The sequence below is a fragment of the Magnolia sinica genome, chromosome 18 (assembly GCF_029962835.1).
Source record: "Magnolia sinica isolate HGM2019 chromosome 18, MsV1, whole genome shotgun sequence".
Lineage (NCBI taxonomy): Eukaryota > Viridiplantae > Streptophyta > Magnoliopsida > Magnoliales > Magnoliaceae > Magnolia > Magnolia sinica.
This window is the reverse complement of record NC_080590.1, coordinates 23,431,336-23,447,269: the sequence shown is the minus strand read 5'-3', so window position 1 is coordinate 23,447,269 and position 15,934 is coordinate 23,431,336. Positions and strand designations below refer to the sequence as shown.

At 39.5% G+C, this 15,934-nt stretch overlaps 2 protein-coding genes across 2 annotated transcripts; both read right to left on the bottom strand.

Annotated features, from left to right (window-relative positions):
- Nucleotides 1–1,375: 1,375 nt before the first annotated feature.
- LOC131233357 (pentatricopeptide repeat-containing protein At1g02060, chloroplastic) lies at nucleotides 1,376–4,119 on the bottom strand. Its single transcript, XM_058230048.1, has one exon. It carries the CDS (start codon nucleotides 3,821–3,823, stop codon nucleotides 1,688–1,690), a length of 2,136 nt encoding a protein of 711 aa, XP_058086031.1. The 5' UTR covers nucleotides 3,824–4,119; the 3' UTR covers nucleotides 1,376–1,687.
- A 6,132-nt stretch (nucleotides 4,120–10,251) lies between these two features.
- On the bottom strand, nucleotides 10,252–11,235 carry LOC131233546 (NDR1/HIN1-like protein 26). Its single transcript, XM_058230302.1, has 2 exons — nucleotides 10,473–11,235; nucleotides 10,252–10,416 (listed from the first exon to the last, which is right to left on the bottom strand). The coding sequence occupies exon 1, from the start codon at nucleotides 11,186–11,188 to the stop codon at nucleotides 10,556–10,558; it is 633 nt and encodes a 210-aa protein (XP_058086285.1). The 5' UTR covers nucleotides 11,189–11,235; the 3' UTR covers nucleotides 10,252–10,416; nucleotides 10,473–10,555.
- Nucleotides 11,236–15,934: the final 4,699 nt, after the last annotated feature.

Genomic DNA, 15,934 nt, shown 5'->3' with positions numbered 1-15,934 from the left:
GGAAAATGGTGGAATTTTTCAGTAAAACTTCAAGGGATGCTAAAATACACATATTTGCATATTTAGGAATAAAAGAAATTGTAAAAAGAATGCATACATAATCTGTTTTCATTTAATAGGGGCCTAAAAGCATGTGTTGTCGTGAGAAATCAATCTAATAGTAACCTAAATGAGTTTATATAGTACAAATACAGGTCCCATATAATAATTAGGACATGTAAAAGTAAATGAACCCAAACATGCATCCATCTATGATCTATACAATACTAATGCAGGTACCATATAATACCTAGGACATTTAAAAGTAAATGAACTCAAACATGCATCCATCTATGACCTATCCATGATCTATACTATATTAATGCATGTACCATTCATCCATCCATGCATGCATGCTACATATACAAACATAAACATTCATTTCATCATACAACCATCCATCCATAAAAAAAATTGAAATGGAATTTTTTTTAGTAAACAATTTTTCTGGTAATATCAATATATCGGCGATATTATTGAAATATCGTCGATGCACTAGTGACACAAGCAACACCTTGAATTCACATAGGAAAAAATATCAGCGACACAAGTGACACCTGAAATTTACATGGTCAAAGATATTAGCGATACATTGGCAATACCTAACGATATATCTTCCGTACCTGGAATTTATGATACTGCCAGTGTTATCAGTATCAGTAACAGTACTGCCGATTTGGAGATATGGATAATATTGGGGATATTATCGATATCTCGGGGATACTCCGAGCAATGGTCGCGTGTAGCCTACACTACGCGCTATTTGCAAATGCTGCACTCTGCATAACCTATGCTACATGCTACTTAGCATACACTAAAAGTTAATTTTGTAAAAAAATATTAAAATCAATTAATGTTTTTAATGATTTCTGAAATTTCTCTATTTTTAATAAAAATTAGTTAATCTTTTCAATGAATTTAGTAAAACTATACAATTAACAGTGTCAAATCAGCTCCTTTGCCCTTTCTTTATCTTTTACTTAATATGTGCCCTATGTTTCCTATTATTTTGGGGTGTGTTAGCTTGCGCCAAATATCATGAACTTTAATGATTAATCAGCAATGTAGTGCCAAATATCATGAAATTTCATGATATTTGGTGCAACAAAGCACAACCTTAATTAAAGATCCAAAAGTAGGGTGTAGCTTAAGCCTCACACTTCAAAGGGGTGAATGCCATACTACATGCTATTTGCTATTTAAAACACTGCCTATGGGATGGATGATATGCATGTGCCACAAGGACAGTCCACACTATGGAAGCACAAATGTCCATGCCCTCAGAAGCATTTGATATCTTCCCTTCTAATAAATAAGCAAAAAAGTTGATGCACCATTTCAAGATGTGTTTGTAAAGGCAATATGTGTAAGTAAGAGTGTTACATTAGGTGTATTTGGCATTTACACATCAATATCATCAAAACCAAGATTTTAATTCACTTATTACCTTTACTGTCTGTCTAATTAATAACACCTCTGAGAGGACAGGCTTGAAGCTCCCCATCTACCAGTCACTCCCCAAAAGGTAGGAGCACTTCACCATTTATAAATTTTAAACTTAACCTCGTGAATGCGCAAAGCAATTCTCAAGCGGAGACTAAGAGTTTCAATTGCTGGGCAAACAAATGAAAGTTCCGAACACTTGTTATCACCTTTGATGCCAGTGCATGATTTGTTTAGAAATAAAATCTGCCTCTTTCAACTTCCCCTCTGACTCGAGGGCGATTTTCAGATCCTCTAAGCAACTCAAACTAGGCTTCCCTCCTTTCTCTGCCAATTCATAGAACAGAGCAAATGCTTCCGGAGCTCTCTGAATTCCACAAAGGCCCATTACAACTGTACTGTAAAATTCAATATCTAAATTCCGATGCTTCTCCAAACAAAATAGCAAAAGCTCTCGAGCCTCTAAGAACTTTCTGCACTGACAGAGAAACCCAACTACTTTTTCCATCTTCACTGAAAAACCATTATCATAAAGCAACCCGATAACCTCAAATGCTCTATCCTTGAAACCATTCCTAAAAAGACCAATAACAGTATCCGTCGACAGATTGATATTTTGCCGAATTCTCCGCTCCAACATAATCAAAATAACACTAGCAGCTTCTTGAGCGCACCCATCTCTTATAAGCACAGCAAGTACAGAATGGAAAGTAGATGTTTTTGGAAGATGCTCGCTTCTCAACATCTTTTCCAGAGTCCTATGAGCGAAACTTGAATCTCCCTTCTGCAAAAACCCGTCAATCAAAGAACCATAGGTCTCCATGTCTGGCACGAAATCTCTCCTCAACATCAAGACCAATATCTCGTATCCAGCCCCCAATGTACCTTCAGTACAATGCCCCAAGATCAATGTCTTGAACGAAAGTGGGTCCTGCGTCCCTTTCTTCAGCAACTGTCGAAACACCCTTTCCGCCTTCCCTGTTTTCCCTTCCGCACACAAATACTCAAAAATAGGATTGTAAGCTGCAACGAGCGGGACACATCCATCTCCCCTTAATAGAATCTCCTTCTCTCCCAGCTCATCAAACAGCTCCTCCGCTCTCTCGAACTCTCCTCTCTCACAGAAACTCCTAATGAGAACACTGTATGTCGCTGAATCAGGGACCACCTCAAGCTCTGACATTTTTTCAAACATCTTCAATGCATCATCCAACTTCCCAGCATTACAATGTGCATTCATCAGTGTATTGAAAGTGCACGTATCTGGCCTAAATTCTCCGTTCTCCATAATACCCTTCAAAATCTCCTTCATTTTATCCAATTCCCGCGCATCACAGAGTCCTTGAATGAGGGTATTATACGTAATTCGATTTGGTTTCAACCCACGACGGACCATCTCCTCGAAAACATCCAATACCTCTGCGACTGACCGCTTCTCGCAATACCCTCTAATGATCGTCGTATATGTGATGACATTTGGCTTCAGATCAGGGCTTTTCGTGCGCATGCCTTTCAAAAGATTGTGTGCGATTTTGACCTTCCCAATCCTACAAAGGCCATCGACGAGTGTGTTATACGTGATCAAATCCGGACTACATCCAAACTTGGACATTTCCTTGAAAAATCGGAATCCCTCATCGACCATTGAATTCAGGCAGAACCCACGAATCAAAATGTTGAAAGTGTAGACATCAGGGGCGATCCCATCCGTCGACTGCATCTCATCATAGAGCTTCTTCACCATGTGGGTGCGGCCGCGGGGGAGGAGTATAGAGAAGAGGCTGTTGAAGGAGAAGACGGAGCGGGCCACACCGAGCTCTTTCATCTTGCGGAAGAGCTTTATGGACTGTTGGATGAGACCGGCGCGGCCGTAGCTGCGGATGAGGCTGTTGAAGAGGCGGTCGTCGGATCGAATTGGGGCAGGTACGGAGAGGAGTAGGTTGCGGGCGGCATTGAGGTTGCGGGAGCGGCCGAGGATATCGAGCATGTGGGAGAAGGTGGTGGCGTCGGGTGGGAAGCCGTTAAGGAGGGCCCACCGGAAGAAGAGGAGGGATTTGGAGGGGGATTTGATGAGGGAGAGTGTTTGGAGGAAGGATGTCTTGGAGAGGGTTGGGAGGAGAGGCTGGAGGGATGATTCCAGATCGGTAGACCATGGATTGACGGTATTGATGAGGCGGGATATGGTGAGGGCCGCTTTGGATTTGGATTTGGGCCGTTTGGATTGTGATTCTTCTTCTTCTTGTTTGCATTGGAGTGGTTGTGCTAACGTGAGCGGGGGTGCGGAGGAGTGATAGGGAAGGGCTCTGAGGCGGGTGGGTAGGGAGCGTTGGAGGAGAAGCATTACCGTTAAAGCGGGGGTGTTTGGATCCACTATCGAGTCGAATTGTAATTGAAATCATGTGGAAACAAATCATGATTAAAACTTTGCTGCTCGAGCGTAGTGCCGCGCATTCAATACGTACCCTGCTAGTCGGGATGACTTACGTTTTCACGGAATGGGCTAAAAAATGAGGCAGATAAAAAATTTCATGTGGACCACACTACAGGAAAACAAGTGATTGAACTCCCCCCATTAAAAACTTATTTTAGGGCCACTGTAATATTTATTTGCCATCCAATCCGTCGACTAGGTCATACAGACCTGGCTGAAGAACACAAATATCGGTTTGATCCAAAACTTTTGTGGACCCATAGTGGCTGTCCAAACAGTACTTTCTAATAATGATAAAAATAATAATAATTTAACAGCACGTTTTCTTGGACGCGGTTTGGCTACCGACGCTGCCACCAGCTAGGTGGCTAGTGGTCGGTGTTACGTGGACCCCACCATGATGTATATGTAATATCCACGCAGTCCATCCATTTTGAAAGATAATTTTAGGTGTTGATACCAAAAATGAGGTAGATCTAAATCTCAAGTAGACCACACCATAGGAAAACAGTAGTGATTGAATTTCCATCATTAAAATCCTCTTAGGGCCCACTATAATGTTTATTTGACATCTAATATGTTGATTAGGTCATATTGGATGAAGGGAAAAACAATATCAGCTTGCTCCAAAACTTTTGTGGCCCCATGAAGTTTTTAATGATGGGCATTCAATCAACACTGTTCGATGGACTTGAGATTTGAATCAACCTCAATTTTAGGCTCATATCATAAAATGATTTGGAAGAATAGGTGAACGGCATGTATGAAACACATACATCATGGTGGAACCCACGTAGCACCGACCACTAGCCCTAGTGGCAGGGTCAGTAGCCAATCCGTTTCCCATTTTCTTATTAGTTTGGTCGTAAGAGATTTCATTCCGACTTATTTTCAGTCTCACATGTCTGCTTTATTTTTAGTATCATTTCCTGAAATAAGTTGGTAAAATGGAAGAACAATGTAGATAAAACGCATAAATGATGGTGGGACGCACAGGGCACCCATCAGCAGCAACTCGCGATTAACAGGGTCAGTCTACAATCAACATCCGTCCCTGGTGCTTGACCCCACCACTTGCAGCATGCTTGATAATTTAGGACTGTTAATGGGCTGGGGTGGCTCATCAAGCTTTCAAGCTTAGCCTTCTTTGCTTGGCTGAAATACTAGGCCTGGGCGTAACCCAGACCTGAAATTTAAGCTGTTTATTAATTAGGCCATGCTGAGGCTATGTCTAAGAGCTTATCATCCCAAGCCTATTCCAACTTAGCCCAGCTTGTTTTAAGGTTTGAAGAGCATTTTTGTCAATATCATACATATTGTGCACACCTATTGAAAAGCTTAGATTGTGCACAAAAAGGTCTTCTTCTTCTTCTTCTTCTTCTTCTTCTTTTTTTTTTTTTTGACATACACACCCGAAGCACACACTCACGCACACCGTAGTGGGATTTCACCACCTATGGGTATCGAACCCAAGACCTCGTGTTGAAACTCCTTAGTCTACCACTGAGGTAAGGACCTGAACCCAGCCAGGCCAGACTCAGAACCAAGCTATGCATAGTCAACATGGTCTGGGTTTGAGCATTTATGTTTTGGTCCATAATAGGGCTGAGCAGGACTTGGGCTTAGGTTTTACTAAGCAGGCTGGCTTGGACGGACCTCAGGCCTGCCTGTAGGTGGACATCTATTTAGATGTATCAATAAACAAAAATTATGCTCATTTAATTATCTGTATATACAATTGGTTGACATCTATGGGATGGTTCAAAATGAAAAATGCCTAATATATAAAACTATCCAAATCATAGTCCTCGATTCTATGGCATGTAAACCCAAAATTAATAGCTTGCATACAACGACAAGAAAATAACCTTTAATTAGAGGTGAGGATAGTTCAATCAGTATTTTATTTCGAAAGATGAGTCTCACAATTTCGATGCTTTGGCTTGAGTTAATGCATACTTCATATATCATTTATATGAAGTATATTGCAGGTTCTACTAATTAGTTAATTCTTAAAATTTTTTATTTAAAAAAAAAAAAAAAAGTTCATCCTTCCCAACTAGAAACTCTCAAACTAGGGGTGGCAATGGGTCAGATTAGATCAGGCAGTAGACTAATTAGTCTGACCTGCTTTATAGGCATGTTTAAGCCAAGTTAAATGGATAGCCTTTGAGTTCAGGCTATAAAACGTGGCCTATCTAGGGTGTTTGCTGTTCAAATTGCCTTGATAATTGAAAGATAAATGATCACGACACTTCCGTGAATGAAAGGCAATGGGCAATGATTACCATTTACTTTACTTATTTAGTGATCTCTAATAATTTGTTTTTATGATTTATTTTGGTCTTGTGAAATCCTATGGATGGAAATTTTATGAGATAAAATCATAATAATTACACATGTATTTATTTCTTTCATATCTATATGCATTTGACCTTTGGTTTATACATCCTAATACTTCTTTAAACAAACAGTGAAAAATAATAATAATAGGCACTTATATTATTTTACAATCGAATTCGAAAAAGATAGCCTCAAGTAAATTGGATGGACTTGGATTGAACTCCACCCAACTTAACCCACTCATGTTAGCTATCAATAGGCTGGTCCCAAATAACTCTATCAAACCTAACCCAAAACCCAAACGAAGCTAATTGAAGATAGCATTGAAATATAAACACATTAAAACAATGTATTCACTTACTTGGGATAGGCTTGATCTGCCATTCGCAGTTTTGCTCCGTATACCCTTCTTAGTCGCGTGTGGTCGACTCGGATTCACGCACCCTAACCTAATTACAATTGAACGGGTTAGACCACAGGTTAATGGGGTTCAAGTTAGAAGGGTAGCTTGTTTAGTAAGCGGGTTGGGTTTTGGTTGATCTCAGTTCTACTCAAATGGCACCTATTAGCACTCTGACCACTAATCAAGATTCCTACTATTCCACACTGTAAGCTGTGGATAAAAAACGAAAACCTCTTAATTGCATGCAGGCCATGTGCATTTCACCGTGGTTGCTGTCATGGCACACGATTTCAAGATCCAGTCCATCCATCAGATGGACCACGCTATGAAGATGTATTTGCACAAAAATCAAGCCAGCCCACCAAAGGATAGAACCCCCAGTGATAAACATGAGACAAACTACTGGTCCATCCAAACGGGCCAAAATCTTAATATGCTTACGAATCCATGTGCACATTAACTATTTGTGATTTTTCTTTTCATTTTGTTTTTTTTTTAGTTCTGATTTTTCTTTTCTTTCCATTTTCCTTGTACCATTTTAGCCCAAGCTGATGAATGGACTTTCTACATTTGGGCCCACCTAAGCATTGGCTAGGATGTCGCTTTTTATGTGTCATGTTGGCATGTATGCCTTTATTCACCTCTTCGGTCTTTTATTATTGGGAACGGCCTTTGCGGTTTTCTTTTCTACCTTAGCGACGAGCTTTGATATGGGAGGAGGTTTGGTATCCAAGCAGGCACCTTTACCACATCATGCGTACTAGTGGTTTGCTGACTTGCTCGAGATGAATCGGACCGGTGGATTCGGATCCGGTTCGGTGTCCGAATCGGACAAGTCACGCTAGATTCGGACAATTCACGACTCAGATCCAAGACCTGGCAAGTTGGGCTGAGTTGCTGAGTTAAATCTCTCACACCAGTTCATAAGTTTTCTCGGCCCTAATGATGGCCATAATAAAACATAGGTTGGTCCACTTACCAGATGGGCCAACCCTGACAAATTGAGTGGACGGTTTTAAAGGAACTTCTCAACAATCCACATGCAGTGGACACATTTAGCCTACTTGACCAGTAAAGAGCATGTGTAAGAAATCTACGATGTGGGCCTTATTAATCAACAGTCTGAATTATCCTAAGTGTTGGATAGTGTAATTGCGAGTACCTATGGACTTATTTAGTTGTGATGAATCTAAAATCGTGTAAGAGATGGAGTGCTACAGCTGTGATACACATTATTATAATTGAATTAATATTACTAAATTCATGTGAAGCCATAAAGATAAGAGTTCTAATGAGTTTAAAACTCCTCCATCCTCTAAAATTATAAGATATGACTGGTTCACAATCCTACACAGCATAGAAGCCTTATTTCCATCCCACAGCTTCTCAAAAAGTGTAAGATGTGGAAGACTACGGCTTGTAGTAGCCTATATAGCAATGACATCTCAACAAAGTACGTTCATTTGATTCTCATAGTGTTCCTTGCATTGGGTCATGGTCCATCCACTGCGCGGCTCAACAGACGAATCAGACGAACCGAATCTCTGAACCAAAGGCCCCACCTAGGCAAACTGCACTGAGTAATGGATATCCCTGAAGATGTGAACTAATGATTTGTGGATTAAAAGTGAAAATAAAAATTGAGAGCCGATTCAGTCAGCTAGTGTAATACTGAGTTCCATTAAAAGATGCACCAGGTGGTAATGTGGCGCATCGAGTATGACAAGCTTTTAAAAGTTGGTGGGTCCATCTTTGACAAGTGTTTGGCAGACAACTTTTAAAAGTCTGTGAGCCCCTCTCTAACACCTCTGACAGACAAATGAAATGACACAACATCACAGCTCAGTGAAACTTGGCGTACACCCTAACCTAACCAATCCACCCACTAAGGATTTTATAATAATCATCCAATCCTAGCCATTTGATAGGAAGGCTTTTTGCTAGTGAAATTGACTGTTGCATGTTTTCAACTTGTAAGTTTTGATTCATGGTGAATGATCATATGCTTCAAGCCTACGGTAATTGTCATACATTCAAACTGTGGTAGGGCCACCCCTGATGTGTGTGTGAAATCCAAACTGCGAATCTGGCCCTCTCATTAGCTGCTGTGAATGACTGGGTGAGATATGCCCAACACAGTGGACCCCACATTTTGTGGTGGGCCTCCCCCTACTCAATGTTCCCCATCGTTTAATATGGCCAACATGAGTTATGGGTTGATAAGTAGGCCCTGATTGATGAGATGGGATGGTCATGTAATTTAAATATTACCATACTTGGATCATTCCCCTTAATTCATAGGTCCCTGAATTTACCAGAAAGGATGGTCCATTTGATTCTTTGTAGTCATGAATTTACCAGAAAGGATGGTCCATTTGATTCTTTGTAGTCATGGAATAAGTGGGGCCATCCCATTGAATAGTCCAAATTTGATCCCCTTGATGAATGCCGGGCCAGATAATTCCCTGCAAAAGGCAAGGTCATTAATTCATCAAATAGTGCCCATTTTGGTAATACCCAACACATAAAAATCAAGCCAAAGGTTGAGTGATCAAGACCATTGGTGAGCCCCTGCACAAAGGACGGCTCCAAGACATTCTCTGATTAGGAGATTCTAACCATTCAATCAATGGCAATCGAAAAGAGTAGCATGGCATAGTCGTGATATCATGTACCATATTTCCCGCTATCATGCCATGCACTTATGTATAGGACATCAATACCGTCAAAATGGTGGGCCCTAGTTACCATGAGGATCACCTGGAACAAAAATTAAGTAGCTACACTTATCAAGTGGGCCATGCCATTGGAAAAAACCAACGATCTGACTCAACATATACGTGTAGTCTACCTATGAAGCAGATCAGCCTGATTTTAGATAAAGACTATCTTTATGATGGGGCTTGCTGTTTTTACGGTAGTGATGTCCTGTACATGTAGCATATTGGCTGGGAAAGGCTGTACGGTACCGCAATTTATGCAGTGGTCAGTTCTAAAGGGAACGACCCAAAGCACGTAAAGGCTCCAACTCTCAGATGGTGGCCATAAAAGCGGTGGCATTTCCATTAGCTCAATAATTAAAGGCGTGTCAACTCCTGGGTCGTCCAACTGGACTGACATAAACTGATGATCGTGACCGTCTATTTTTACAGGCTCAATTAGGGATCAGAAGCGGCCAAACTACACTGACGATGATCTTAACCATTGATTCATGTAGGGTCCATTGGATCCATCAAGACGGTCCATATTATCTTTTGAGCTTTGGAGTATCAGCCATCTAACCTCCTGGTAACAGCTCTGCATGTGGCCCACGAGGCTGAGCCGCGAAATACTGAGTTGATAAAGGTGAAGGATGACAATGAAATTTCGAGATTCCTGATGGAAGAAAAGCAACTGCACTCTCTTCATCTCTTTATTTTCACTGCTTGGAATCTCATCATACTCCGATCTGATCCTTAAGGAAAACCGTAGTAGCAAAGATATCATTCACATCCTCAAAGCCTTCTCATCCCACCCATCCAATAAAGAAAAGAGATGAGAGAGAGAGAGAGAGAGAGAGAGAGAGAGAGAGAGAGAGAGAGAGAGAGAAGTCGCACCCCACAACCTTTTCACTCTCAAAATCTAATTACATCTTTAATACTTCCTTCTTTATTATAATACAAAGAGAAGTATATCTAACAACAGTATCCATCTAACAGAAGTATAGCTAGCAACAGTATCCATCTACAACTGTTACTCTCTCTCTCTCTCTCTCTCTCTCTCTCTCTCTCTCAAGAAAACCAATCTCTCTCTCTCAAACAAAAACAAGAAAACCAATCTCTCTCTCTCAATTACAACAAAATCAAAATCAAACTTACTTACTAGATAAAGCTTGATAAGTGGTCTCCAATCTCCATTCACACATTAGTAGAGCACTGAGTCCCTTGCCTAGAACTCAACGGACCGGTCCCCACATTCGGTCCAAAAGCCATCACAGCCACACAATCAACATTAAAACGGTGTCTTCCAGAGACCCAAGTTCCGACTTTCCATCGGAGGTGTCCGTTCAACTTCAACCCAAGAAACAATTTCCCAGAGGCCTGATCACGGCCCACTTCATAACCAAAGGACGGCGCAACCGGGACCCAGCTACCCAACAAAGAAGCAGTTAGTAGGTTGTTATCTTCATGGCCTTGATAGAAAGGAGGGAGAGAAGAAGCTGGAGTGATCTGCTGTGCCTTGTAAGAAGCATACGCTTGGAGCTGGTCGTAGTAAATGCCCACCTTCTTGTTTGGGTTCTTGGATAGTACGGTGATTTGGATGGATGAGTTGAGGAGCTGGGCCCCTGAGAGATTTAGCTGGTAGATGTCAGTCTCTTTGAGGTAGAACTGGGGCTTAGAGGGGCGTAGGATAAGCCAGATGAAGAAGATTAGAGAGAAGATAGAGAGGAGTAGTGTAGAGAATGCGTAGAATCCCCTCTTGTACAGCTTTTCTACGTTCACTCCTTTGTTGGCGCAGTGTTTGGGAGAACTAGTGGAGAGCTTAGACATTTGCTACAAGGAGGGAGAGAGAGAGAGAGAGAGAGAAGAAGAAGAAGAAGAAGAAGAAGAAGAAGGAGAGAAAAGCAAAGGTTACATGGCTAAGGAACCTGGGAGATTCATAAATAGTTAGAGAAAGGCAGTCATACTCAACGAGTGTATGACCATGCGTATACATGCACTCAGATACTGTACACGTGGCACGTATCTACCTAAATCTGAAACGACCCCATTTTGTGGGCCACTTCTTGATTGGCCATCATTGAAAATTTTCACTGATGTGAGATCTCTGAGATTCATAAAACAAATACCAGTTATTCAAAGGTTAGAATCATTCCGCCTGTCTGATATTGAGTGTATGACCTAGAAGCAGTGGGACCATTATTTTAGGCGGGGCTTGATTGATTATAGGCTAGGATCTTCCAACTGATATGAATTAAGGAATTTCATGGTAGTGCTCCGCTGGAGAGCTTTGGTTGTATGCACATGTTGTAATTTTATACAAGTAGAGACCATGATTCAATGATCAAAACCGTTGATGTGATAGACCCCACTGTGGATGGACCTTTCAATGGAAATCTTTCTATGCATTGGTAGACATTTAAAAGAACACACCAACGGTCGAAATTCAACGAAGGGGCAGACATTCAATATCTATAATCTTCGAAGATGAGTGATAGACTGATAGCCATCCACAGCGGATCCATCACATCAATGGTTTTCCGAAAACTGAACAATTAGGCCCACTTGAACACTTCGAAAACGAACGAATACTGATGGAGCATTGTACCATAACTCATCTAATCTTGGGGTATCTTCATTTAAAATGAGGCCAACATCGTGAACGGTCTAGATTGGAGTACTTGATGCCACGTGGGAAAAAAAAAAAAAAAAAACTCTTCAAATGATAAAAGGTCTCGTTTCATGCACAAAGCAGCACCGTCGCTTTTGACCGGCAGGTGTGGGTGGGGACTCTTAGTCGTAAAGATACTTTCTTGGGAGATGGTTATTAGGCGTTAAAGTCAGACGCGTCTCACAATAAAAAGCTGCCCCACTCGCATGAAAACGAACGGCTGATTGTTAGGTGAGCCAGAACGGTCCTCTACATTATGTACACACACTAGGTCTATCAAACAATTATACCGTCCAACCAACCAGCACACATGATCCTCGATCCAGGCCATCTAATGGATAGGCCACCTTTTGGGTAGCTCACTAACAGAAAATTGCAACAACTGAACGGTCCTGATTACAGATCGCTTGACCCATTGTCATGCTACTTCCTTGATTGGCCATCCATCACAAAAACATTTTGATCAGAAGGACAGGAGTACGTGATCTGTTTGAATTTTGGGGTGTGGTAAATTCAAGAGGTGGATTAATTGAGTGGTCTGGATTGATGGTCATAAGCCGAAATTCAACGATAGAGATGATTTGTACGTTCATCAGGAGACCAGTATTTTGGGCGCGACTTTTTATGGAGTATGCGCTGAGAGGAAGTGCCCGCTTTAAATCCAATCATTTTCTCTGAGTTTTTAGGCCTTGATATGGAAAAGGCAAAATTTGAGTTGTCGTCCAAACGATAAAAATCTGATCATCAGATAATCTTTTGGCATCCAAACGACCTCTATCTGATTGTATATGTGAACATACCAAAGCCACACGTGTACAAGTCAGCTAATGCACACACCACCACATGTGGTAGCGTGGCACATATGTGAGATATCCAAGCCATCCATCATGTGGACCGGCCGCCTTAGATGTAGGTCATTTTTTTATTCCCTGAAAACACACGCTCAAACCCATGCACTTAACCACAACCACACGTCCTTTTTCTTAAAATAAGTACACAATTCCTGGTATGTTTCAGAGATTTAATTATAAATACATACAAAATCAACATTTAAATTGACAAGGCTAAAGTTTCGTGAATATCCATTTATATTTAACTTATAATTAAAATATAATTTAATTAAGTCGGTTTGCTCTAGATAATATTCACAATTTGGGTTTATTTAGATTAGATAAATTTTAAATTTTCGATTAGTTTAAATTAAATAATATTAAAATTTAGATTAATTTTAGAATAAATAATATTCAAAATTAAGATTGATTTAAATTAAAATTAATTAATATTCATAATTCAGATTAATTTAAATCAATTAATATTTAGAATTTGAATTTTTTAAATCAAATAGTATTTAAATTTCAGTAATAAATTTTAGATTAATAATTTTAAAAATTCAGAAGAATTAAATTAAAATCTAATTTCAACAACAACATTTTAAATTAATTTAATTTCAAAATTCAACTGTCAATCAATTTATAATCTAAATACTAAAATTAAAAGTTCTACAACTAGAATTATTTTTTTCAACATAAAATTCAGAAATAAATAAGAAATTTTCAAAAAAATGAGAAGATCACCCACTTGCTGGACCACATAGAAACAACCAAATTTGTACCCGATTTTCATGCTTGATGTGCACAGCGACCACATTCTAAACTGCTCTCTCTCTCTCTCTCTCTCTCTCTCTCAACAATACACATTTTCTAATATATATACCATTTAACCTACTTCATATGCATCAACCCACATGCCCCACTAATCCACGCCATCTCAACATGCCACTCTCCCTCTCCTCACGTGTGAATGTACACATGTGAGGCATGAGAAAGCAATCCGTGGACACTCATGCTCCTCACAACACTTCGCACGACGACAACACACTCAATGACATCACATTTAAGACACTCTCTTTCTTTCTTTCTTTCTTTCTATCCTTTTTTTTCTTTTTTGGGAGCTCACAATGCCACTAGCGCTTTACTCCCCCCTCACTCTCAGTTTATAACAAATGTTCCACTACTTTACCCTCCTCACACGTGTGCGTGCACACATGTGAGGTGGGAACGCCACTTCTAATCCTAGCCCTTCTAGGATAGTTGAATGGCATCGCACCTCACGTTGTCTCTTACATTTCACTTTTTAATTAAAACAACAGACATTGTCGCTCCCAAGTTCATGCAGGTTGTTTAAGATTTCTACTCACACATGCTACTTGATGGACAGGATGAAGGTGCACTTTAGATTAGTTGCAGTGTTTGTTGGTTTAGGTGATGTACGTTCTTGATTGACAAGTGAACTAAATGGGTATCTTGGATGGCCAATCAGATATAGGGTGTAGAGGGTCCATTGGATGCAATGGTGTATGACAAACCGTTGTTAGGATTCATGGAACTTAATTATCAGAGATCTACTGTTCATTTGGCCAGCATTTTTCAGGTCAAGCGTCCACGCTAAGCTCACTAGGGTTGTATGGGGGCAATGCCCCCTTACTTGGGGTCTAGTGTTGTAACCCCCGGTCCTAAAGGCAATTTCATATTTTCACATGGATTATATATATATATATATATATATATATATAGATAAGAGACGTAATTGTATTGAGAGATACTTCTTTACTTTTGCTTTTGAGCATAATGGGTCAGTGTGACTCCATGAACATACTTCTTTGCTTTGTTGCTTTTGAGCATAATGGGCTAGTGTGAATCCTTAAACATTTCGAAAGAGAACTATGTAAATTTTTATGTTGTGGTTTACATCTTTTATCTGTTTTCTTTTTATTTTGATATTATTGTGTGTATGGCTGAGAAAATATTTCTTCTCCTAACAACTGGTATTAAAGCCCTTAGTTTGAGTGAAAGTAATTTTAGAACAAGATAAAGATAATGGTTGACAAGTTCAATGGTTCAAATTTTAACCTTTGCAAGATGTAGATAAATGATTACCTCTATTAAAATGATTTACATATTTCACTTGGAGGAAAATGGAAGAAATTAGAGGAAGTGTCTAATGGCGACGAAACGAGTTTATAGAAAATGTCTGATAGTGAATAGGATGTGCTTGACAAAAAGGTTTTGGGAACTATTCAATCATTGACTAAATTTGTTGCAATCAATATCTCAAAGGAGAAATCCATATAAGAGTTGATAGCAACTCTATCAGAATGTATGAAAAATATTCTGCTTCTAACAAAGTTCATCTAATGAAGAGATTATTCAATATGAAAATGTTTGATGGCAGAAAGTGACCAACCATCTCAAAATTTTCAACATAGTCATAAGCCAGTTGAAATCCGTAGTGCTAATGATGAAATTAGAGCTCTTTTGATTTTATCAAGGTTACCATAAAATTGGGACAATTTGGTGGTAGTTGTGAGTAATTCCACTAGATCAAGATATGATAATGTTGTATGCCTCATTCTAAGTAGAGGAATATCATAGGAAAGCCCTACAATTTTCAAGTGAAATATTAGAAAATACTTTGAAGGTGAATAAAAAAAAAAAAAAAGGTAAGAACACCAAATATAGGAAACAAAAATCATGGTCGATCGAAATCAAAGAAGAGCCGATCATTCATTGTGGCAAAAAGGAGACACATGAAGTAGGATTGTAAGCTCTGAAGAAATAATAAGAAAACAATAATTAGGAAGGTAAAGATTTTTTAAACATCTTAAAAGAAAATATTTCTGATACTATAATTTTATTTTTAATTCTTAAGTAATAGATTCAGGTACCTCATTTCATTTTATTTCGAGTAGAGATGTTCTTGATAACTATGTGTAGGGTAATTTCGAGAAAGTCCATACAAGAGATGATGAACCTTGATGTATTATTGGAAATAGTGACTTTCCAATAAACTAGTTAAATGGGGCACTACTTAAATTGAAAGATGTTACTAGGGGTGTACACGAACCG